Here is a 26103-nt window from a genome sequence, read left to right on the forward strand (position 1 = left end):
ATAAGCGGTTCAGCGCCACCGCCAACCCGCAGACAAAGTCGTGGGTACCTGCTTGTACTTTAATATTTTACTACTAGTTTAGCTACTGTTTTCTAGATATAGTGGAGCTGTATACCCCTTAATTTCTCCTCTACAAGCCCATAAAAGTGCCCCATTTGGTTCGAATCCCGCCAGGAACTACATCTGCAAGGAGTTTGTATGTTCTCCCCGTGTTTGCATGGATTTCCTCTCATTCTACAAAAAGACATACTGATAGGAAAAAAATCCCTATATGGGTCTCACAATCTACATTTAAAAAAAAAATAAAATAAAAATGCCCCCTTTTGTCAGTAGATCGCTTTGACCGACAACCACAAATCTACCATCATGTTTGGTAAATTTTTGTGCAATACATGAGGATGGAGTTGTTAAAACCTATTAGGCTAAGGCCCCACGGGCCGTAATCGCAGCGCTAAAGCGCTGCGGAATGAACTGCTGCGTGAACGCATTGTGGTTCTTTCCGCAGCGCTTTTAAGAGAAAGTTCACAGAGTTTTCCTCTGCAGACTTTCTCTTATCATTATATCTACGGGAAAGCCGCCGGCGTTTCCATAGATATAACTGACATGCTGCGTTTTGCAAAGTTGCAACGGCTTTCAGGAATATCTAATGCAACTACTGAATAGAGCGAGGAAACTTCATCATAGTTTGCAGTGGGAGAAGAAAGCCTGGAATAGATCAGATCCTGGGGTGGGGCTAACGGCGATTTCACGATTCTGAATAAAATCAGAATCCCGGTTATTAGAAATGGCAAATTACCGTATATACTCGAGTATAAGCCGACCCGAATATAAGTCGAGACCCCTAATTTTACCACAAAAAACTGGGAAAACTTATTGACTCGAGTATAAGCCGAGGGGAGGAAATCCACCATTGCAGATAAAAAGTCTGGTCATGTGCATTGCAGCTTAGTAACTCCATGGGGATCATAGTAATAGCAGTTAACCCCATCATGTCCCTCACATTAACCCCGTGTGCCTCACATAAGAGTTCCTGATATGTAGGACATATGGAGGTAATAATTAGGTATCTTCATAATTAAGGTCCTTCATTAATACCCCCATGTGTCTCACATATTAGTAACCCTTATATGGGGCACACAGGGGTTAATATGAGGGACATGATAGGGTTAACTGCTATTAATGTGAGGCACATGGAGTTACTGAAACTAAATTAATAACCCCAAATTAAATAAATTAATAACCTAGGCAGAGTAACTAAAGGAAGGCACCTGTGTGTTTCACTTTTATTTTTATTTATTATTATTTATTTATATAGCACCATTAATTCCATGGTGCTTTACATTTGGGGGTTTCATACAGTACACAGAATATACAGGTAGATGTACTACTAACAATGACCGACTGGCACAGTGGGGTAGAGGGCCCTGCCCGCGAGGGCTTACAATCTATGAGGGAAGGGGGGTAGAGACAGAAGGAGAGGGGGAGACTGTACAGATGGCAGTGCGGTGATAGTGTTATTGGAGGTTGTAGGCCTTCCTGAATAGGTGAGTCTTCAGAGCCTTCTTGACTCCTGTGATTGTGGGGGGTCAGTCTTATGTCTTGGTAAGGAGTTCCAGAGTATGGGAGATGCACGGGAGAAATCTTGGAGGCGGTTGTGTGAGGAGCGGATGAGAGCAGAGCGGAGTAGGAGATCATTGGAGGATCTGAGGTTACGTGTGGGCAGGTAGCGGGAGATTAGTTCAGAGATATACGGAGGGGACAGGTTGTGGATGGCTTTGTATGTTAGTGTTAGTAGCTTGAATTCAATTCACTGGGCTATAGGTAGCCAGTGGAGGGATTGGCAGAGGGAGCAGCCGATGAAGATCAGGGGGAGAGGTGAATTAAACGAGCAGCGCAGTTTAAGGTGGACTGGAGGGGGGCGAGGGTGTTTGCTGGGAGTCCATGGAGAAGGGTGTTGCAGTAATCTAGGCGGGAGATTATGAGGGCCTGGACGAGCATCTTAGTAGTTTCAGGGGTGAGGAAGGAGCGGATCTGGTGGATGTTTTTGAGTTGGAGGTGGCAGGAAGTGTTGAGGGCTTGAACGTGTGACTTGAAGGATAGGTCGGAGTCCAGGGTTACCCCAAGGCATCAGGCCTGTGAGACAGAGGTAATTGTGGTTCCGTTAACTTTGATAGATGGGTCAGGTGGAGGGGCTGTACGGGGTGGGATGAAGATGATGAACTCTGTTTTCTCCATGTTGAGTTTGAGAAAGCGGGAGGAGAGGAAGGAGGCTACAGCCATTAAACAATCTGGAACTCTGGCCAGCAGGGAGGTAATGTCTGGTCCAGAGATGTAGATTTGGGTGTCATCGGCATAGCAATGGTACTGAAAACCGTGAGATTCTATGAGTTGGCCTAGGCTAAGGGTGTAGATGGAGAACAGGAGGGGTCCTAGGACGGAGCCTTGGGGGACACCTACAGAGAGAGGGCGAGGTGAGGAGGTGGTAGAGGAGGTGGGAGACGCTGAATGTGCGGTCAGCGAGGTATGAGGTGATCCAGGAATGGGCCAGGTCTGAGATACCAAGGGATGAGAGAATTTCTAACAGGAGGAAGTGGTCAACTGTCGACTGTGTCAAATGCAGAGGAGAGGTCAAGGAGGAGGAGGACAGAGTAATTGTGCTTGGCTTTGGCGGTTAGAAAGTCATTAGTGACTTTTGTTAGGGCAGTTTCAGTGGAGTGACGGGGTCTGAAGCCTGACTGTAGTCTGTCAAAGAGCAGGTTGGACGAGAGATAGGAGGAGAGTTCTGAGTGGACATGTTGCTCAAGCAGTTTTGATGCATACGGGAGCAGTGAGATGGGACGATAGTTGGCTGGAGAGGACGGGTCGAGGGACGGTTTCTTAAGTATAGGAGTGACAGTGGCGTGTTTGAAGGTTGAGGGGAAGGATCCATTGGTTAGGGATAGGTTGAAGAGATGAGTTAGGGCCGGAGTAATGACTTCAGTGAGTTTGGGGATGAGATGTGACTGGATCGGTTCAAGCGCACTGGAGGTGAGGTGGGATTTGGAGACTAGGGAGGAGAGTTTGGGTTTTTTTTTTTTATCAGTGATGGTGGAGAAACGGGTCAAGGAGTAGTTGGGTAGAGGGGTTGTCGGGGGAGTAGGGTGAGACTGTCTCTGATAGTGTCAATTTTAGTTCTGAAGTAAGAGGCAAAATCGTCAGCTGAGATAAGTAATGTCGGAGGGAGCACAGGAGGACGGAGGAGGGAGTTGAAGGTGGAGAATAACTGTTTGGGGTTGCGTGAGAGTGCAGATATGAGTGTGGTGAAGTAGACCTGCTTTGCGGAGGTGAGTGCGGTCTTAAATGTGAGAACTGCCTCTTTCACTTTACTGTAGCTTCCTCTCCTCCATATAACAGACATCTTCCATAAGACACAATGAATCCTGGCCACTCATCTGCAGGGTAGATGCTAAATGCTAGTGTGCTAAAGGACCTCTGATGACGTCATGACCATGTGATTGGACTCTGGTGTGGGCGGAGCTACTAGGATTTAGACTCAACCTTATCTGCAGATGTTACATACCAGTGGCTGCAGGACCTTTGATGACATCATAGTCATGTGACCTCATGACAAGCCAATCACAGAGCAATAGCAATAGTCTATGCATTCCAGCTGTTAGACTGTGCAGGGCAAATAGAACAGGTGTAAGTGTAGAATAGTTAATCTATCTCCCGGGAAGTTTCCGTATTACCTGCTCCAGCTCATCCATCGTGTCTGCCTGATTCATATGTTCTAAGGCCTTACTGGTGAGCACAAGAAAGGAGGTAGTCATCAAAGAACCTATTTCTCCTCTGCAAGGGAGGGGGTTTAGTGCTGAACAGTAATTCTAAAATAGTTGTTTAATTTTATAGGGGTTGTATGGGGCCATCCCAGCTGAAATACTTATCTGCTTGTCACGCTCTCAATGTCATCGGTTCACGCAGTTTGCGTGCAAGAAGAGTGTGGAGTTTGTTACCATAAAAGCAACTAAGGCTAGGTTCACACTTGCCCGGGCTCGGTCATTTCGGTCCACCAGAGGAATATAACGGGGTCCATCGGGTTTCTTACATCGGGTCTATTACAACAGATGCCGGGGACTGTCTTAGCTGCCGGGGCCTGCAGATTGCCACGCTCCTGCCGCTGAAGAAAACCAGCGGTGGCAGTAGCGCGGCCATGCTGTAAATCCGCTCCTCCTCCGCAGGTCCCAGCAGTTTAAAACTAGCCCCGGGGCCGGTCCCCACCGGCCCCATACCTTTAGTGATGCAGACCGGCTCCTGCACGGCGAGGCCGCAGGAGCCGACCTGTTCCGATGACAGCCGGGAGCCTAATGAAGGCTCCCAGGCCTGTCATAGATATATATTACTATCGCGGCTGGTCTATGACACTCCGCGATAGTAATGTATAGAATCTCCCATAGACGGCAATACACTTGTATTGCCGTCTATGGGACTTGCAATCAAATGATTGCAGGTTCAAGCCCCCTAGGCGGGGGATAATAAAATAGTAAAAAAAAAAAAAAAACCACTTAAAAAAAAAATATAATAAAAAATAAAATAAATAAAAGTTCACCTCCTTTCCCTAGAATACATATAAAAGTATAACATTACTGTGAAACATATACATTAGGTATCCCTGTGTCTGAAAGTGCCCGGTCTACTAATAGTTTTATGTACAGTGAATGTCAAAATCAAAAGTGCTAAACCGCCGGGTTTTTCTCACCGTTTTGCCTCTGATTTAAATAAAAGGTGATCTAAGCAATAAACATTTCCCAAATTGGTATATCTAAAAAGTACACCTGGCCCCACACAAAAACGCCCTATACATCCCCGTACAGCTGCAGGGTCACCTGTCAATGTGGCCTTGCAGCTGTTCCAAAACTACAACTCCCATACATTAAATATTTTACCATTTTTTGCCTGAAAATTTTTTTTCCCTATTTTTATCCTCTAAAACCTGGGTGCGTCTTATAGTCCGAAAAATATATCGGTAGAAAGCCAACATTCAGCTTTCCCACTATGCACCCTGCTGCTGGAGATTAGTTTAGGCTTCGATACCTCCTGTCACAAAGGCAAACCTTACAGCTCAGAGTCATTGTACATGGCAATGGAAGAGTACTGTCTGGGGTGAGGGTGTGTTCCTCTCAGCCCAACAATTATGCTAAGCACACTGTTGGCTTTCTAGCGATATAGAATACCACACATTGATAAGGACATGAAAGCTCTTCTTTAAATAGATTCTAAACAATGAATCTGGTGCAAACTGTCCATTTCATTATTAGCAGTTTGGAATTTAAAAAAAAAAAACCTTTCACTATGACTTATATAAAAATGTGAAACACATAAGAGTTAGTCTAGTAGAAACCAGAAAACATTTCCCAGTTCTTTGGCAGCACAGCCGGGATATTACGATGTCTCTCGGGAGCTCTGAACGGTAGTCACGGAGCGTATACAACAGAACTGTCAACTGACTGAGAAGGATTACATGATAAACCAAGTGACTCCATAAAACTAGCAAGGGATTTTGCAACCCTGACTTTTTTGTCACTTTGCGGTATTCCAGGGTTGAGAGTACGCCAACTTATATTGTTCTTGTAGTGTCTTACACAGAGGCTCTTATCTAAAGAGGTCTTACCTGAAATGTATGGATAGTTCGAGCCCAGGCATGCTGTAAACCACTGCGACTTCTAAGTGCTTTATAATTCAGTGTGTATGTTCTATCTTCACCATCAGATAATGTTAATTCTCGGATTCCGGATCTCTCCACATCCTAAGACAGAATAAAAATAATATGTTAAAACGAATAATTGTGTCCACATGTCTCAATGGTGTACAATGCATTGCTGCTTCTTGCTAGGATGGGATATTTGTTTTTATAGTAACTGTCCAGAGGGGGATATTAAAAATGATTTTCCTAGGACATTTAGTATAATATCTAAAGGTAGATAATTTAAAAGCTCATGTTTGGACAGTTGCTCTTGTCCCAAATACTCTTTTTTTTTTTTAGGTAGTCTTCACTAGGACTGAGCTCTGACTTGTGACTATGGTGCTGTTTCAATGCCCACAAGGAGATTGAGGTTGTCAGAGACACAAACTCTCTCATTGTGATTGACATAGGAAGTGAGGAAATTTTGAGAGTCCAGAGGATGGATTAGCAAGGGGAGGGTGCCTGACTAGGATTAAACTGCCCCGCCCACTGTGACTTCTTATGGTATTTTGCATATGACTATTCTTTCATACACTTTGCTGCAATAGAAAGATTATGTGCGATTGGCATTACATCCATTTCTATGGGGCTGCCAGAAATTGCAGTGAGCGGAGTGCAGGTCACACAAGCACGCTGAAGCTTCATTCACAAGGAGGCTGCAAGGGTGCCCATCACTCAGACCCCCAGTAATGTGGCACTTGCCCCTTTATTCTGTGAATAAAGTATACATCTCTCAAATGGCATACCCTCTATAACTCTCAAGGGTCAGGACCTTTGATATACAGCATGGGTAAGGCCTTATTCACACATCGGTGATTTGCTTCAATTGATGGACTGGTTTCCATTTCTGGTTTTGGCTCACAGTGGAAAAGGTAGAATGGAAAGATGTGCAACTGTTCTAGGTCTTTGAACTGCTCCTAGTTTTGGTGCACAATTACTGAGGAAATCACTGACCATGTGAACAAGGCCTAAGATATCCTGCACGTGGCATGGCAAAAAAGCATAAGAGTGTGTATGGCAGAACATACACACACATGGCAGAACACATGGCAGAGTCTCTGTGGTCATGTACTGTATGCAGTTATTGTGTCTTTAGGGACAATATATTAGAAAATATTCACATGTATCATTTTTGCAATAGACATTTTTTTATCATCCATCACTGATCTAATAGCTATATTATATAATAATATGCAATTAAACGTTTATAATTACTTACATCAATGATAAAAAATATTTCCCCATTACAGAGTCTTTCATCTTTTATCTCCTTCCTGGCTTGGCCCCCTACTTCTGGTACAGCAGTGCCTGCTGGTAATCCACCTTCTTCCACTTGAGGCTGACTGATGGTGACCCTTTCACTTGAGCAAGCCTCGTCGGATTTATTCCTAAAATTCCCAGAGTTTAGATAATTTGTTTTATGAGAAATCCAGGGAAAATTAATTCTTATACACAGATGTGATCTATACATATATATTGCACCATGAATGAAAAATTCCACTGGATGTACTATAGGGTGCCGTCAGTCTTTTTTGTTTGTTATATTTCCTGAAAGTCACTGGTCAGAAGCCACGGACGTGCACCCACCTACTTACTCAATACAACTTTTGTTTTGCATGGATAACACACACATACACACGGTTAGGCCAAAAAAACCCGCACCATTTCACAGAATTTTATGATTGTAGCAAAAATTATTTCTTGTCCTTTTCCATTTCAATACTCTTTTTTCCCGGAAGACAAGTATTTGGCAATTTTGTACATGTCACGTGACATTTTTCAGTTGATTTCATAGTAGGAGGTATACATATCATCTGCAGGGACTCAGTTTATACACACTATACATTTGACAAAATCCACTGGTGGTGCATTTTTTTTGGCCACCACTAATATATATATATATATATATATATATATATATATATATATTATATATATGTTAGCTGGTACCCGCGACTTCGTCTGCGGTGATTGTAGAAGTGGGTAAATAAAGGCGCGGGTAAGGTTTTAGTAGTGTGTATAAGGTATGGGATATGAAATGTAACTGTGTATCTTGTTTTTGCTGTAATTCTGAGAATACATGCGACTTTTGTGTTGAATGTAATTTGTAGTTCAGCTGCTATACGGTGTTGTGAGAAACTGTACATAGTGTCTTTGGGACAGAGGTATTTCAGGTTAATATACTTCGATATACGACATTGTATGATTTGTTATTTTGCGCCAGTACATGTAAGTTTTGGGCACAGGATACTCTTGAGCAAGCAACATAAAGTCTGGCCCTGTGCATGACAGTTTAGTAACTCCATGTACCTCTTATTAATAGCAATTAACCCCATAATGTCCTTCACATTAACCCTTGTGTAAGAGTTACTGATAGAGATGAGCGAGTACGGTTCGGATCGGCCGATCCGAACAGCACGCTCGCATAGAAATGAATGGACGTAGCCGGCACGCGGGGGGTTAAGCGCGCCAGCTACGTCCAAGCGGAAGTACCAGGTGCATCCATTCATTTCTATGGAGCGTGCTGTTTGGATCGGCTGATCCGAAGAGTACTCGCTCATCTCTAGTTACTGATATGTGAGAGACTTGGAGGTAATAATTAAGTATCTTCATTACTGAGGTCTTTTATTAGTACCTCCATATGTCTCACATATTAGTAACCTTTATATGGGGCACACAGGGGTTAATATGAGGGACATGATGGGGTTTATTCCTATTAATGTGAGGCACATGGAGTTACTAACACTAAACAAATAACCCCAAATGCCTGACATTAATGAGAATAGAAACTAAAGGAAGGTAGCTGTGTGTTTCTTACTTTCAGTTTGCTAGCAGCTTCCTCTCCTTCTTGGGTAAGGTTTGCAGGATGCAGACGGCAGGAGCTATCACTATAGCAGGCACAGACCTGAGCGATTAAGCTCCACCCCCTGGGTTTCCTGCACCCCTCTCAAAGGGGAGTGTCCTTATGCCTCAGCTCTAACAGAGCACGGACTTCATTTAACTCTTGCAGGTCCTGTGCTGCTGGTGTGCCAGTGAAATATGGCAGGAGTGCCACTCTTGGCACGTGTGCCAGAGGTTGCTGACCTCTGCTGTAGGGGGTAATATGAATTTTGTGGCTTGCTATGATCCAAGGTGTGTGAGATTGCAGAGATAGTGATGTGAGTTTGGGTTTTGTGGGGGTCCTGGGAAAAATGTATGTGCGCTATTGTGACGAAAAGTAGCCTATTGCGCAATCGAGTGTAGTGACTATGTTTGTGGAAAATTTCAGCCAAATCGGTGGAGCGGTTTTTGCGTGATAGACCGCCAAACATCCAAAGTCACAAACCCACAAACTCACAAACATTTCACATTTATAATATTAATAGGATATATATATATATATATATATATATATATATATATATATATATATATATATATACACAGTACAGACCAAAAGTTTGGACACATCTTCTCATTCAAAGAGTTTTCTGTATTTTCATGACTATGAAAATTGTAGATTCACACTGAAGGCATCAAAACTATGAATTAACACATGTGGAATTAAATACTTTTATATATTACTGCTTTACACACTCTTGGCATTCTCTTGATGAGCTTCAAGAGGTAGTCACCGGAAATGGTTTTCACTTCACAGGTGTGCCCTGTCAGGTTTAATAAGTGGGATATCTTGCCTTATAAATGGGGTTGGGACCATCAGTTGTGTTGTGTAGAAGTCAGCTGGATACACAGCTGATAGTCCTACTGAATAGACTGTTAGAATTTGTATTATGGCAAGAAAAAAGCAGCTAAGTAAAGAAAAACGAGTGGTCATCATTACTTTAAGAAATGAAGGTCAGTCAGTCCGAAAAATTGGGAAAACTTTGAAAATGTCTCCAAGTGCAGTTGCAAAAATCATCTGCTGCGGAGGATAAGTTCATCCGAGTCACCAGCCTCAAAAATCGCAGGTTAACAGCAGCTCAGATTAGAGACCAGGTCAATGCCACACTGAGTTCTAGCAGCAGACACATCTCTACAACAACTGGTAAGAGGAGACTTTGTGCAGCAGGCCTTCATGGTAAAATAGCTGCTAGAAAACCACTGCTAAGGACAGACATCAAGCAGAAGAGACTTGTTTGGGCTAAAGAACACAAGGAATGGACATTAGACAAGTGGAAATCTGTGCTTTGGTCTGAGGAGTCCAAATTTGAGATCTTTGGTTCCAACCACTGTGTCATTGTGCGACTCAGAAAAGGTGAACGGATGGACTCGACATGCCTGGTTCCCACTGTGAAGCATGGAGGAGGAGGTGTGATGGTGCTTTGCTGGTGACACTGTTGGGGATTTATTCAAAATTAAAGGCATACTGAATCAGCATGGCTACCACAGCATCTTGCAGCGGCATGCTATTCCATCTGGTTTGCGTTTAGAAGGACTATCATTTATTTTTCAACAGGACAAGGACCCCAAACACACCTCCAGGCTGTGTAAGGGCTATTTGACCAAGGAGAGTGATGGGGTGCTATGCCAGATGACCTGGCCTCCACAGTCACCAGACCTGAACCCAATCGAGATGGTTTGGGGTGAGCTGGACCGCAGAGTGAATGCCAGAGATAGAACTTTCAGTTGAAAGCAGCATCATCATTGGTGGCCAGGGCCATACATGCTCAGTTCCTCTAATACAGTTTTAATAATTGAGGCCTAATCTCGACATCACAAATGGGTTCTTGTTAAAAGTATCTCTTACATAGACAGGATTTAACTAGGCTAAACTGATTGCTTTAAGTAGCCAAAAAAGTACTGACCTGGGCCTGGAGAGAAGATCCTTGACGTAGGCATTTTTAGTGCAGCAAACTTTATCATTGCATTGAAATTGAAATTTTGACTTCTGATTCCTACCAGATATAAAGCAGGTCACATCTCATTTATATGTGTTACATCTTACAGTATCAAGAATAGCAGCAAATTAGTCAAGCAATAACAAGCCTTGTATCAGAAATGTATAGTTCAAACCTGTCCTTCCAAAAACATATATTGGTTTTATTATACAACTTGTATTTCTGTAGCAGAAGTCTGGGGCCAGCACTTGGATTTCTGCCAACCATATGCTATAGGTAGATTACCCACATTGCCATTCAATGGGGGGAGTCTATTTTCTATGCAGAATGAGACACAAATACCACCCATCAGATTTTTTTTTTTTTAGAGGGTGGCACTACACAGACCCTGTGGTTGTATGATATAGAGCCCCAAAGCCTCCTGCTACTAGGGCACAGGTTCCCAAAAAAGGTTTCCCAATCCAGGCTTCCAAACTGTACAATAAAATGTCACTTTTGGGGCCACACGGTGGCTCAGTGGTTAGCACTGCAGCCTTGCAGTGCTGTGGTCCTGGTGTTCAAATCCCGCCAAGGGCATAAAACTCTGCAAGGAGTTTGTATGTTCTCCCCGTGTTTGCATGGATTTCCATCCCATATTCGAAAAAAGACATACTAATAGGGAAAAATTGTACATTGTGAGCTTTATGTGGGGCTCACAATCTACATTTAAAAAAAAAAATTAAAAAAATCTGTCACTTTCAGAATATGGATGGCAACCTGCCAGGGCTGCTAAGATTATGTACCATGTTTTAGAGATGAGCGAGTACTACCCTGTTTCCCTGAAAATAAGACGGTGTCTTATATTAATTTTTGCTCCCAAAGATGCGCCATGTCTTATTTTCAGGGGGTGTCTTATTTTTTTCAAAGAAGAATTCACATATATTGATAAATATAAAAATTAACATTTATTAAATACTGTACAGTATAAAAATATTTTTATAGATTTGTAGAGCAGGCGATTTTGGACACAGGGATACTTAACATGTACGGTATGTGTTCCACAGTATTTACATACTTTTATATGTGTTCTAGGGAAATGGGTTGATTTGAATTTTTAATACCTATATATATATATATATATATATATATATATATATATATATATATATATATATATATATATACATACACACATATATATATTTTTTTTATTTTTTTTTTGCATTTATTAACCCCCTGTAATACATTACAGACAGGCAACCTGCCTTCAAAAGAAATGACGATTTTTTGCAATGCAGTTGCAAAGGTCTGATCACTAATGCAATGCATTGCATTAGTGATCAGATCTTTGCAATTGCATTGAAAAAAAATCGTCATTTCTTTTGCAGGCTGCATAGAGCAGCCTGCAAAAGAAAAGCACTGCAGACAGGCCGGGGAGCCTTTACAAGGCTCCCGGTTGTCATGCCAACGTGACGTCGGATGCCTGGTGTCAGCAGACATCCAGCGCTAAAGCCTCCGGTCGGTGCCCACACACGCTCCCATAGAAATGAATGGAAGCGCCCGGCACGCCGATTAACCCCCCGCTTGCCGGCTACTTCCATTCATTTCTATTCACTACGTCTTATTTTCGGGGGAGCGCCTTATATTAGGCAGGGCAGCAAAATGTCTGCCATCTCTTACTTTCGGGGTACGTCCTATTTTCAGGGAAACACGGTATTCGAAATGGCCATTTCGAATACCACGCTCCCATAGGAATGAATGGAAGTGGCCCGCGAACAGGGGGTTAAGCGGCCGGACGCTGGCTGCGTCCATTCATTCCTATGGAGCGAGGTATTCAAAACGGCCATTTCGAATACTATACGCTCATCTCTAGTTTTGATGTTAAAATCTTTTTTTTTTTTTTTTTTTTTACCCTAAACAATGCCAGGTTTTGCTACTTTGGTAAGAGAACAAACAGCACTTACTTGATTGTATGTCCTGAGTAGTGTCGGCAGCAAAAGTCATTGATCAGCAGGCAATCCGTCCTTTACAGATAAATAAAAGTATGTAGATTATAAACAAATAGGTACAGTTTTATTGTATATCGTAAAGGTTCACTGCCTTCCATTAAAATGCCAGAGACATCAGGCTTGTGGACTACGCATTGCAGGAGAAGTAGAAGAGTGAGAAAATTAATTTAAAAAAAAAGATGAAGGGGATGCTAGGACACGGCCCTTACAGGCACAGTTTGTGAGAAAGGACTATTCACACTTACCACAGCTGAGGGCTGTGAATATAGAAGGCTCACCCATCACAACATACTCAGGTCTAAATTAATGTGTGTGTAAGTTCAGGTAAGGAACCACCCAGTTCACACAGTCAATGGGGCACATTTATTAAAGGGGTTTTCCCATGCAAAAAAAATTATAATTTTTCAAAAAAGGTCTGTTAATAAGTTCAACCAATACCTTTAAGCAGTGTTTTGAGTGATTTCTGGGTTTCTCTGGGAGCTCCTGGTATCTTCTGCATTTGTATACATGGGCATCTTCCTGTTCTGTTTTCCTACAACTATCATGATTGCTTTATGTTTAACTCAGAGCTGACTCTCTACCCCTCTCTTTCTGACTCACACCCCCTCCCTGTCTGCTTAGCTAGCCCACCCACTACTAGCCCTTCCTTACTCCTCGACAAAACCCATTTAGTTACCAACCTCCAGGGTGGGTAAGATAAGATAAGATAAAGATAATCCTTTAATAGTCCCACCTTGGGGAACTTGGCAGGTAACTTACCTTTAGTTTTTATGGCAGAAAACTATTTATCATCTAACCCATCAAATTGCTAGTTTTCCAAAAACTATTTTGAGAGAGAGACACACACACAGAGAAAGAATGAAAGAAAGAAAAGAGATAGAAGGAAAATATATATATATTTATATCTCTCTATCTAAATACATTATATATATATATATATATATATATATATATATATATATATATATATATATATATATTATTTTTTTTTTAATATTTAGAGCACCGAGCTCAAAAAATTTAGATACGCTAGCATAGAAAGATTTAGGAAGACTTTCACAGATGGCTCAGTATTATCATTTAGCCCTTTATAGATTTAAATCATTGGCGAGCCCAATTTCACTTCTCATACAAGGCAGCAGAAATGGGGAGGATATGTCATCTACAGAGGCTTTCCATGCCAAGTTCATACTAAAAAGAAAATCAGGCTGTTCTGAGGGTAACCTGGGTCCTTCGATTTATAAAAGTGATACACATAATATGCCACCAAGTGTACCAATAAAATATATTATGCTGTCTGATAGATAGAATAGAATATATATTTGGTATAAAGAAATATTTTTATGCCACATTACCTCCTAAATGTAATAAATTGTGAATGTTTATCATCCTGTAAACCTGGGCCATTCTTCAGTAATTTTTGTATAGCAAAGCTTAAATCTGTGTATATTTAAAAAAAAAAAAAAAAAAAAAAAAAAAAAAAAAAAAGACATTAAAACATTACATGTGTGTCCATTATCAAGCTCTAAAGGTATCAAATTGCTCTCATGACTAACCAATCAGTATACAATGGTGAACCCCTTCAAGAATAGTCCTTAATGTCAGTCTACTATATATCTGTCATCTATATATCTCTCTTTGCACAATATAGAAATTTCAGTGGGTTTGAAGATAACTGGAGGTGTACCTTTGGCAGTACTTTAAAGAGGACCTTTCATTACTTGGGGCACATGCGGTTTTATATACCGCTAGAAAGCCGACAGTGCGCTGAATTCAGCGCACTGTTGGCTTTCACGATCTGTGCCCCGGTGAAGATCTATCGGTGCCTGTACCGTAGCTCTTCGCCATCAGAAGGGCGTTTCTGACGGTCAGTCAGGAACGCCCTTCCTCACAGCAGCGCCTATAGTGCTGTACTGTAAGAGCGATGAGAAACGCCTCCCCATTACTTGTCTATGGACAAGTACTATCAGCACTATAGACGCTGCTGTGAGGAAGGGCATTCCTGACTGACTGTATCTAGCGGTATATAAAACCACATGTGCCCCAAATGGTGAAAGGTCCCCTTTAAAAGTAATAAAAATTTAAATCACCCCCCTTTCCTAGATCACATATAAAAATACTTAAAGTGAAACACTTGCACATCAAGTCATCCTGTAACTGAAATCATCCAGTCTACAAACATATCTCACCACTCCACACACCACAGGTGCTTCTGTGAGGAAGGGCGTTCCTAACAGACTGCCAGAAACGCCCTTCTGACGGTGAAGAGCTATGGTACCGGGATCGGGAAAGCCAACAGTGCACTTTCTAGCGGTATATAAAACTGCATTTGCCTCAAGTGATGAAAGGTCATCTTTAAATGGGGGTTTTCCAGCACATCAATATAGAATTCAATAGGGTTACATATGGAGGCATTAAATATTTACTTCCTGATCCCCTGCTGCTCTAGCCCAAACACTGCCCAGGGCCCCACAGGGTTGAGCCTAGAATGGAGTGGCTTAAAGGGGTATTCCAATCTCAAGGATACTATCTAAACTCCTAGCTGTTCCTAAATACATAGCAGGCAAATGAAGTAGCACTGCTAAAGCCATGTGAGATTATTCCCCCCATTCTTTACATAGCGTTGTCAAGACAGCTGTCCTATATCTAACAACACAGGTCGACGGAGGAATCACTGCTGTGGGGGGGGGGGGGGAGAGTTGATTTCTCTCACTGCTCTGCATTCAAGGCAATCAGTTCAGCTAATTGCAGTTTGCTGATAAAGGCTCGGACAGTATCTACTAACTAGATATCTAATGTAAATTCAGATCTAATAATATGTACAGTAAATGTATACCTGTACGTTTATATAACAGGACTTCCTTTATCATTTTGTCTATTGGGCTAATTGAGGTCCATGTATTTTGGGACATTTTCTATTTTTACTCTCCTAGACGCAACTCTAACCTGATCGGTTTGTTGGAAATACAGCAAGTGGTGCCTCATACTATCAGTCACAGGAGGCCACACCACATACTGGACCCACTGCACATCAGACAGCACCTGATTTTACCCCCTCCATTCTAACACCTACTGTCCCCACTGAACTATACATGCTGGTGTTTGATACAAACATAATGGTCAGACAATGATTCAAGCACTTCTTGTGTGTCCGGAGAACATAGTGGTGACACAGATAGCATCTGGACTGGGAAAGGCAAGTAACCTTTTCTTATGTTAATACACACATATGTAGCCCTGTTGAGTTTAATTTTGGGACAAAACTACTTGCTTGTAAGAAAATCAAAGAAATCTGCTAAGGCAAGAGAAAAAGAACTTTAAACCTCCACAAGTCTGGTACATCATTGGGATGGCTGGGCCACTGTAGCAAAGAAGCCCGCTTATCTCGTTTCCCCTATCTCTTCATAAACGTAAGCTCTTGCGAGCAGGGCCCTCACTCCTACTGTTTGATACAGCTTGGTACAGTGGATGGAGAGCACAGGTCAGCTGCTCTTATTCATGTAATGTGGAGGTGCTGGAGATGTGAGGAGATGTGCTGCAGCTCTATCACCTGTATAGCAGGGATTCTGGGGAATGCACCAAGGGCTTGAGAAAGCGCTTTCATAAGCGCGAAACGGCTGTTGCCTCCACGCCTTTACTGCAACTTCTCCCTTCCTGAAGATTGTTTTTAATGAAAGTACATCAATAAAGGATGACGTTTTAGAAGTTTCAACATATTGGTGAGTGCCCCCCTTGCTTTTTGTTCTTCTTTTCAACTTGATTCTGGGGAATTGCTGCGCCTTTCCTATTACTTGAACAGCATGTAAGCGCTCTCTGACCACTGCTGTAACTTTTGGCGCTCAGAGTCTGAGGGGACAGCTAAGCTGACACCAAAGCCTCCACAGATCACATACTGAAGGGTTATCCTGTGGATAGGGCACAGTACAAAAAAGAAAAAAGAAAAAAAAAAGCCATTCAGGGCCAGATAACCCCCTTCAAAGACACACTTCACCTTCTAAATGGACCTTCCATATGTGTGTGTGTGTGTGTGTGTGTGTGTGTGTGTGTGTGTGTGTGTACTGCTGTCTATATAGTCATAGAAATACTATGCTGTAAGGATAATAGCAGAATATTGTTAGAGGGGACAGATTTCAGGACATCAGGTCTTTAAATAGTTAAACTACTGAAAGAAGGGACACCATGTACCAAACCCCATAGAATTCTGAACCTTACCAACATTATCAGCCAGAGAAACCAGAATGACTTTACTGTCCTCACTGGGCATTTCGGAGATTTTTTTTCCATCAACGTGCACATTTGCATCAAATTCCACACAATGTTGATTAGAGATTCTTTATAAAAAAAAAAAAAAATAATAATAATAATAATAATAATAATAAATCACAAAATTAAAATTAGAAACTACTCTAATAAAGCTGAAAAGCAAAACATACATAGAATTAAATAAAACATGCTGTGGCCTGTGCATCATTATTCTTGGTGATAAGAGGAGTTTGCTCCTTGCGCCGCCTTTTGGAAGGAAGCTTCCTATAGCTTAGTAACTGGTTTTCAAAGAAGTCTGACAACATAACTTGGGAATTATAGCCAAATCGGTAGGACTCCTCAGAGGAAGAGGTCCCCATGCAGAGACAGCAGTTACAAAGTTCTTGTCTCATCAGTGCAGAGTACTGTACTGACTGGCTATGTGTGTAGGAGACATGAGTCTCCATAATGAGACATATTACCCCTTCTGACTAGGGCTGAGTAATTAATGGGAAAATGACCAAAACAGTCCATCAATATGGATTATGTTCAGTTATTACAGTACTCAGAAGCTTTAGCCTGTTTTTTCGCTTAGATGAAAAACGTCTGATCCATAACTGCTATCATACTTTGGGGCCTCTTCAGACCCCAGAGTATGATTCGCGGACTCCTATGGGAAGGGAGTAAACATTAAAAACCGTGTTACGTACCTTCCTTGGACTCCGGCGCTGGTCTTCGTCCTCTTCCTGCCTACTGAATAACAACAGGGACCACTGAGGCCTATGAATGGGTTTCAGAGGTTCACAATATCATTTCGGAAGCCTGAGGAGGACCTGCAGAAGCGCCGGAGCCCAGAGGAAGAGAGTAACTCTGATTTAATGTTTTCTCACCTCCCATGGGCGTTAATTATATACTGGGGTCTGAAGAGATAATAGCAGTTCTGGTTAGGACTTTTCTGCCCAAAAGGTGAGGCCAAGAGCAAATTCTTCTTTTTCACCAGAGGTCTTATTTGCATATTCCATACTCAGAATTTTTAGTAGGTGTGAGGGGAAAAATATCTGTGTAAAGAGAGATATCTTTCCACCATCTTGTCTGCATATTCGCCATTTTGCTTTCACTAATGTCTTGTCTTTCTCACGCAGCTACTGTGAGAGACTTGCAATTGTGTTTTCTTATCATATTTAGGAAAAGGTTGGAATGTTTCTGAGTTTCTCATAACTATTACTTAATTTCTCATGATCCATAACAAGATAAGAATGTCCATTAGATATAAGATCAGTCTAAACCAGTTCTAAAGATCAAGGACAAGAGCATCCATGTTAGTGTTCTGTGCAGATACCTTCGCAAAACTAAAATGGATGACACAGACAACCATGTGTTAATTCATGAATTGTTTATGCATGTATTTATTATTTGTAAACGCCCATTCTATACTCTGACCAATGATAATTCATATTTCTATGTGATATAGTTTGTTATGCCTAAATTAGCATACAACCATTATTCCTCCATAAAAGCTAACAATTTTTAATAAACATTTGAACACCTATGATTTACAGAAACTAAGCGTGTCTGATTCTGTGTGTGTTCCCCGAGCTCAGCAGACATTTGGTTTTAATTTGGAACCTACAGCGTATCTCCTTGGGGTGTTCCCCCAAAAGTAGGGCGTACATGGTCCAATAAGTCCCTGTACCAGTCTCTCCTCATCCCTCTTGTAACTCTTACCTTGTAGCATTGTCTACAATGAGCTGTGACTCTGCCCTGTGATTGGTCTTTAACTCAATCGCCCAATTCAAACTCTTCAGAGCAGCAAACACATCAGTCAGCATATTGCCTGGCTCTATACTTGGCAACTGGCGAACATCCCCTGAAAGGCAGGAAAATTAAGTTTTCAAATACTCTTGTAAAATTCTCTGCTCATCTTACATTACATTCCTTGAAGGGAATCAGTGGCGTAACAAGCAATGGGGGAGCCCCATGGCGAACTTTTGACATGGGCACCATCCCCAACCACACCAAATCCCTCCCTGCATTCCTGGGCGCACTATTATACCCCATAGCGGCCCCTGCACACAGTATTATACTCCATAGTGGCCCCTGCGCACAATATTATGCCCTATAGTGGCCCCTACACACACTAGTATGCCCCATAGTGGCCCCTGTACACAGCATTATACCCTATAGTGGCCCCTTCACCCAGTATTATGCCCCATTGTGGACACCCATGAACAATTATTATACTCTGGGATATGATAATATACCCCAGAGTAAAATAATCGGAGACCCAGGAGGGATACAAACATAAAAATCATTGTGCTAATTACCTATACCTATCTTTAATGATGTCCGGGACCTCACATGACCCAGGGGGCCTGCATCGCAACGTATAAGGACGCAGAAGCCAGTCATGTGACATCAGGGATGTCACATAAGTAGGCACGAAGCCTGCCTGGAGAGGTAACACTGTTTTTTTTATGTTCCCTTACCTCTCCTGGTCCTCCAGTCACTATACTCGGGGGTCTGAAAAGACAAAACCCCCCTTCCTCGAGTATAATAATAGTGTTTGTGGGGCCCGCGGCGTCACTTACTGATCCCAGGCCCTGACAGGATTGGTAAGTAAATAGGGCCCGTTACCGGCTGGAGCAATTCCAGCCAGTAATGGCCTAGTTTAAAAAAAAAAATAAAAATAAAAAAAACATGCAGCGGTAGTGGCCGTCACTGGGACCCTAATGTTTCGGGGCCTGTGGCAGCCGCTACCGCAGTTACTCTGCTACTTACACCCCTGAAGGGAATGTCACCAGGAAACTCAATATAAAGCCAGCCATAGTGCATTATTCTGTGCACAGTCATACCTTTAGTCCAATGGATGCACCATTGACTAAAAAAAAAAGCAGTTTTTAGAAATATGTAAATGAGGATCACATGCAATGGAGGAATGATAACCTCAGTATAGAGCCCTTGTAGGCCAGTTAGTCCTGTGCTGTTTGTTAGATGCCACTGCTGAGGCTTGTGATGGCTACAGAAGAGATCTGTTATCAAACAGTATGTCACTGCTGGGGTCAGCCAGGATCTGTAAACAGAAGCAATTTGCTGCTGACATGGAGACCGAAGGGCCTGGGAGAGAAGAGTAAACAGTTTTTCATTTATTCATTGCCACCATTTGCAACACATTAGGGGTCTTTTGAAAAGGAATTTGGACAACCCTTTAAAGGAGAAAGATGGAGCAGATTTTTTTTTTTATTTCATTTTTTTTATTTTTTTATTTTTTTTTAGCAGGGACGATCATAGATTCCTCCTGCCACTGTTGAAAAGTATAGTTCACTGGTCCTGTGTCCAATTCTGTGTGGGGGGTACGTAGCAGCATCATAGTGTGTGGTGGGCACTAACACCATTAGTTCCCGTTGAAAAGTGTAATGCCCTTTTAGCGCCTATTGCATTGAATAATGCTTCATTTAACTTAGATTAGAAAGATCAAGTTATCCCCAACAACCCCTTTAAGAGCAAGGATACATCTTCTGGTAGTTTCACTATATCATTTGGAGATAACTAATTAGTATTTTGGTATTTTTACATATTGCTTCGCAGTGAGCACCTGTTCACACTGGGATTTGCAGCCTCAACCATTTTTGTTGTGTATAACAATTAGGGTATTTTTCAGATTAAACATATCACACATACCTAGAATTACTAGTTTTGCCAACTTTCCATAACAATATAACAGTTTCAGTACAGCGCTAAACATGCGAACAGATACCAAACTTGCTTCATCCACCACCAAGGCTTCCACTTTGGAAAATTTCCATTTTTTCTGGTCACTTGCTAAATTCCGCCAGGCAGAATAGCTGCATGTCACCTAAAGGTAAAAGATAAACATCTTTTAGGTTTGTTTGTAGAGGTTTTTAGGTTAAAAAGACTGCTTATCAACCAACCTTGAGGGGCATGGCCTAGCATGTTAAGAGCCACAAGCAAACTTTAGGAGCTCTGCACCGGTCCCTCTAAAATGATCAAATTACAGCTTCTCCATTGGTAAAACAAGGGCCATAAAGACAATGGGTGCCTCCCTACCACTCTAGGCACCCGAAGTGGCCGTTCTCAATTACTTTCTACCATTGGGAGATACTCAAAGCTCAGCTGACAGTGAAGTGTGTTTGGGAGCTTGGACTCCCCCACCTCCTACCTGCTCCATATCGATCCTGGCTCCAACCTCTCCATACCTTTTTCTGTTGGGATCCTGCATCAGCAGTCCCCCCCCCCCCAGATGCAGGTATCCCTGATGGCTCCAGCATGGCGATTATGCTGGAGAGTACACAGTGCCAAGTACCGGAATCCTCCCTCCTTCTCCCCACTGAGCACAGGAAGCTGGCGGCCATCTTGGCTGCACACCACCACTACTTCTGCAGCCCCACTTGCACTGACACTGACTAATGAATTGAAATGAGGAGACTCAGACACCAAGTGTCTTAAACTATTATTATTATTATTTATTTATATAGCACCATTAATTCCATGGTGCTTTACATTTGGGGGTTACATACAGTACACAGAATATACAGGTAGATGTAATACTAACAATGACCGACTGGCACAGTGGGGTAGCCCGCAAGGGCTTACAATCTATGAGGGAAGGGGGGAGGGGGTAGAAACAGAAGGAGAGGGGAAGACAGTTCAGATGGTGGTGTGGTGATAGTGTTATTGGAGGTTGTAGACCTTCCTGAATAGGTGAGTCTTCAGGGCCTTCTTGAAGCCTGTGATTGTGGGGATCAGTCTTATGTGTCTTAGTAAGGAGTTCCAGAGTATGGGGGATGCACGGGAGAAATCTTGAAGACTGTTGTGTGAGGAGCGGATGAGAGCAGAGCGGAGTAGGAGATCATTGGAGGATCTGAGGTTACGTGTGGGCAGGTAGCGGGAGATTAGTTCAGAGATATACGGAGGGGACAGGTTGTGGATGGCTTTGTATGTTAGTGTTAGTAGCTTGAATTCAATTCACTGGGCTATAGGTAGCCAGTGGAGAGACTGGCAGAGGGAGCAGCCGATGAAGATCAGGGGGAGAGGTGAATTAAACGAGCAGCACAGTTTAAGGTGGACTGGAGGGGGGCGAGGGTGTTTGCTGGGAGTCCATGGAGAAGGGTGTTGCAGTAATCTAGGCGGGAGATTATGAGGGCCTGGACGAGCATCTTCGTAGTTTCAGGGGTGAGGACGGAGCGTATTCGGTGGATGTTCTTGAGTTGGAGGCGGCAGGGAGTGTTGAGGGTTTGAACGTGTGACTTGAAGGATAGGTCGGAGTCCAGTGTTACCCCAAGGCATCGGGCCCGTGGGACAGGGGTAATTGTGGTTCCATTAACTTTGATAGATGGGTCAGGTGGAGGGGCATTACGGGGTGGGGCAAAGATGATAAACTCCATTTTCTCCATATTGAATTTGAGAAAGCGGGAGGAGAGGAAGGAGGCTACAGCTGCTAAACATTCTGGAACTCTGGCCAGCAGAGAGGTAATGTCTGATCCAGAGATGTATATTTGGGTGTCATCGGCATTGCAATGGTACTGAAAACCATGAGACTCTATGAGTTGGCCCAGGCCAAGGGTGTAGATTGAGAACAGGAGGGGTCCTAGGACAGAGCCTTGGGGGACACCTACAGAGAGAGAGCGTGGTAAGGAGGTGGTGTGCGAGTGGGAGACTCTGAATGTGCGGTCAGCGAGGTATGAGGTGATCCAGGAATGGGCCAGGTCTGAGATACCAAGGGATGAAAGAATTTCTAACAATAGGGAGTGGTCGACTGTGTCAAAGGCAGAGGAGAGGTCAAGGAGGAGGAGGACAGAGTAATGGCGCTTGGCTTTGGCGGTTAGAAGGTCATTAGTGACTTTTGTTAGGGCAGTTTCAGTGGAGTGACGGGGTCTGAAGCCTTACTGTAGTCTGTCAAAGAGCAGGTTGGACGAGAGATAGGAGGAGAGTTATGAGTGGACATGTTGCTCAAGCAGTTTTGAGGCGAACGGGAGCAGTGAGATGGGACGATAGTTGGCTGGAGAGGACGGGTCGAGGGACGGTTTCTTAAGTATGGGTGTGACTGTGGCGTGTTTGAAGGCGGAGGGGAAGGATCCATTGGCTAGGGATAGGTTGAAGAGATGGGTTAGGGCCGGAGTAATTACTTCATTGAGTTTGGGAATGAGATGTGACTGAATCTGGTCAAGTACGCAGGAGGTGAGGTGGGATTTAGAGATTAGGGAGGAGAGTTTTTCATCAGTGATGGTGGAAAAACAGGTCAGGGATGAGGAGCAGTGAGTAGTTGGGTCGAGGGGTTGTCGAGGGAGTATGGTGAGACTGTCTCTGATGGTGTCGATTTTAGTTTTGAAGCAAAGTCGTCAGCTGAGATAAGTAACGTCAGAGGGGGCACAGGAGGACAGCGGAGGGAGTTGAAGGTGGTGAATAGCTGTTTGGGATTGCGAGAGTGCAGATATGAGTGTGGGAAAGTAGATCTGCTTTGCGGAGGTGAGTGCGTTCTTAAATGCGAGAACTGCCTCTTTGTAACTGAGGAAGTCCTCCTGGGAGTAGCTTAAATACCCCACCACCTCACAGACATTCTAGGGTTCTCAACCACTGCCTACAGAGGTATACTGAGTGGGGAACAAGCCTTCATCCACAAGCAAGCCTTTTCCTCTTTTGCCCCTAGATGGGTGATAACTTCCCCCCTACTACTCTCAAGCAAGAGAGATATGGACGATCTGGGCTGTGATTTGAAACAAGCTTTGTGTCAAGGCCTCAAAGTTGTTAAATCTGGTATAGCACATCTGCAACACATGGATAACTGAGCACTTCCAGTCCTCTGTGTCCAACTTGACACAAACCCTACATCAGTCTACATCCTTTACCTCTGCTCAGTACTACAAACTTGTCTCCCATGTAGATGAAATTGAAAATTACAATGTCATCCTGAAAGCTACTGCAGCCTCTTACCTCATCCCTATGACCGACATCTTTAACACTATTGGGATACCCGGCTGATATCTGCATCAAATTTGATCATGCTCATTGTGCCCTTCATTCTCTTAGTTCTGACCCGAACAAACCTTGTGACGTAATCTGCCGAATTCACTACAACACCCGCAAAGAGGAGATTATCCAGAAACCCAAAGACAATGGGATTATTGACTTTGACAGAGCCCATCTCTCCCCATTTCCGAACCTGTGTCAACATGCAGCACTGAAGCCTCTACTTGCTCTCCTCCAAGAATGCGGGATCCCATATCACTGGGATTTCCCGTTAGCCCTCGAGGTCTGGCTTAATAAAGGTCTCCTCCCTAGAAGATCTCTCAACCTTTATAAGATCCCCCTGACACCCAGTCCAAGACTGGAAGATTGAAAAAAGGCTTCTGAGCCTACCAAGACCCTAGTGTCCACGCTACAGAGAATGGCTCTGGAACAAAATCACCGTCTGAGGATTCTTCCCCAGGTAAATGGCTCCCACAGGACCATTTTCTCCTTCAGTTAAGAGGTTTTTCTTATTTACATTTTATTGTCTTTGATTGCTTGTGATCTTTAGATGCACTCCCCCATTCACATTTTCACTCATCTCTCTTCTCTGGGCCACATGGCTCCTCCTCTGCTTATTGGTCTGGTTTAGGTCTCTATGTGCCTAACACTCTTTCTACCACACCCCACACAAATTAGTGGCCTACTCCGTGGGCTACTCTTGAGACTTGTGCTCTTTTCTCTTAGTCCCTCAGAGACCAGCTGTACTGCCCCTCTACCTTTACTAACCCCTCATGCCTGCTTCCATTCCACTAGCCCTCCAAATCCATTGCTTTCTAATCGCTTCAGCCCCGGTCCCTACTCTCCCATCTTTTCTGCTCCCCCTCCACTTCTTCCAACGGCAGATATCTGATATCTCTATATCATTCTTTAATGTCAAAGATCTGAACACGCCAGAGAAACGTTCCCAAATTCTGTATGACTCTCATAAACATAAGAGTCATATCCTATGCCCACAAGAAACTTTCCTCCTAGCCTCACATATACCTATTATTAAAAACCGCTACCATCCCCTATCGTATCATAGCAGTAGCTCGCTGGGGAACACTAAAGTTTTGGCTATCTTCTTCCACAAGAACTTACCAATTAAAATACTCGACTTTCTCAGACCCTCATGCTCGATACTTGTATGCTAGATGTAATATTTATGGAGTTACCCATACAGTAGTTAACCAATATTAACCCAACTCTGGTCAGGAACCTTTCCTCATCTACACCCTAGCTTGTAGCTGGCATAGACTTCAGTGATAGTTTGAAAGATATCTTGAAAACCCTAAAGAATAAAAGAAAAATTCTAACATGCCAGCTATCTACATATAATTGTATCTTCACAATTGCCAGATCTATGCAAAAAAAAAAAAAAAAAAGTCCTTATTATGTGCAGTAGGGAATAAGATGTGAAACTGGTCATCTTAAAGTGCACATACATCTACCAAAGTTGTTGGCCTAAAGCTTGTTTGGCTGACCGTTACTCCTCTCGACACCCTTATACACATACATGATCAATTTGGTCCAATGTGAATCTGTTTAAAGAGGACCTTTCATCACTTGGGGCACATGCGATTTTATACACCGCTAGAAAGCCGACCGTGCGCTGAATTCAGCGCACTATCTACTTTTACGATCTGTGCCCCAGGTGAAGAGCTATCGGTGCCAGTACCGTAGCTCTTTACCGTCAGAAGGGAGTTCATGACGGTCAGGAACGCCCTTCTTCACAGCAGTGCCTATAGCGCTGTACTGTGTGAGCGGGGAGGAACGCCTCCCTCCCCTCCTGACAGTGCTCGTCTCCCGGGCTTTCACCTCTCTTGCTAGTGAAGGGGGGGGTGAGTGTCCTATATCATTACTGTAGCAACCACTGAAGGACATTCCCCCCCTTCACTTAATTTATGCAGGTCCTTGCAGTCCTGTGCTGCGTACATTGAGTTGGACCCTAACTCGAGTATAAGCCGAGGAGGGCGTTTTCAGCATAAAAACTGTGCTGAAAAAGTCGGCTTATACTCGAGTATATACAGTAATCCAATTTCTACTAGGGTTGAGCGATCGTGATCGAAAAAGATAGGATTCCCGATTGTCAATCGAGTAAATTTCACGATCGCGATCGGAATTCGGATCCCGATCTTTTTAGGCGGGATTGAAGTCGGAGGTTATATCCCACAATACTTTGCTACTGGCCAAGCATTGTGGGAAAAGCTAACAATGTTAGCTACTAGAGATGAGCGAGTACTATTCAAAACTGCCGTTTCGAATAGCACGCTCCTATAGGAATGAATGGATTCAGCCGGCACACAGCCTGTGCCGGCTTCCGGCCGCTTAA

At 43.1% G+C, this 26103-nt stretch overlaps 1 protein-coding gene across 1 annotated transcript in view; it reads right to left on the bottom strand.

Moving 5' to 3' along the window:
* The window catches only part of HELB (DNA helicase B), a 37900-nt gene that overhangs the window by 4342 nt on the left and 7455 nt on the right, over positions 1-26103 (bottom strand). Inside the window, exons 5-12 of the mRNA XM_075274412.1 lie at positions 20445-20619; positions 18492-18633; positions 16737-16855; positions 13880-13964; positions 12480-12539; positions 10504-10593; positions 6939-7107; positions 5648-5782 (exon numbers count right to left, since the gene is read on the bottom strand). Coding sequence (XP_075130513.1) covers positions 5648-5782; positions 6939-7107; positions 10504-10593; positions 12480-12539; positions 13880-13964; positions 16737-16855; positions 18492-18633; positions 20445-20619 — 975 coding nt within the window. The remainder of the gene's footprint in view (positions 1-5647; positions 5783-6938; positions 7108-10503; positions 10594-12479; positions 12540-13879; positions 13965-16736; positions 16856-18491; positions 18634-20444; positions 20620-26103) is intronic.

Source organism: Leptodactylus fuscus, chromosome 5, assembly GCF_031893055.1.
Source record: "Leptodactylus fuscus isolate aLepFus1 chromosome 5, aLepFus1.hap2, whole genome shotgun sequence".
In the NCBI taxonomy this organism is placed as follows: domain Eukaryota; kingdom Metazoa; phylum Chordata; class Amphibia; order Anura; family Leptodactylidae; genus Leptodactylus; species Leptodactylus fuscus.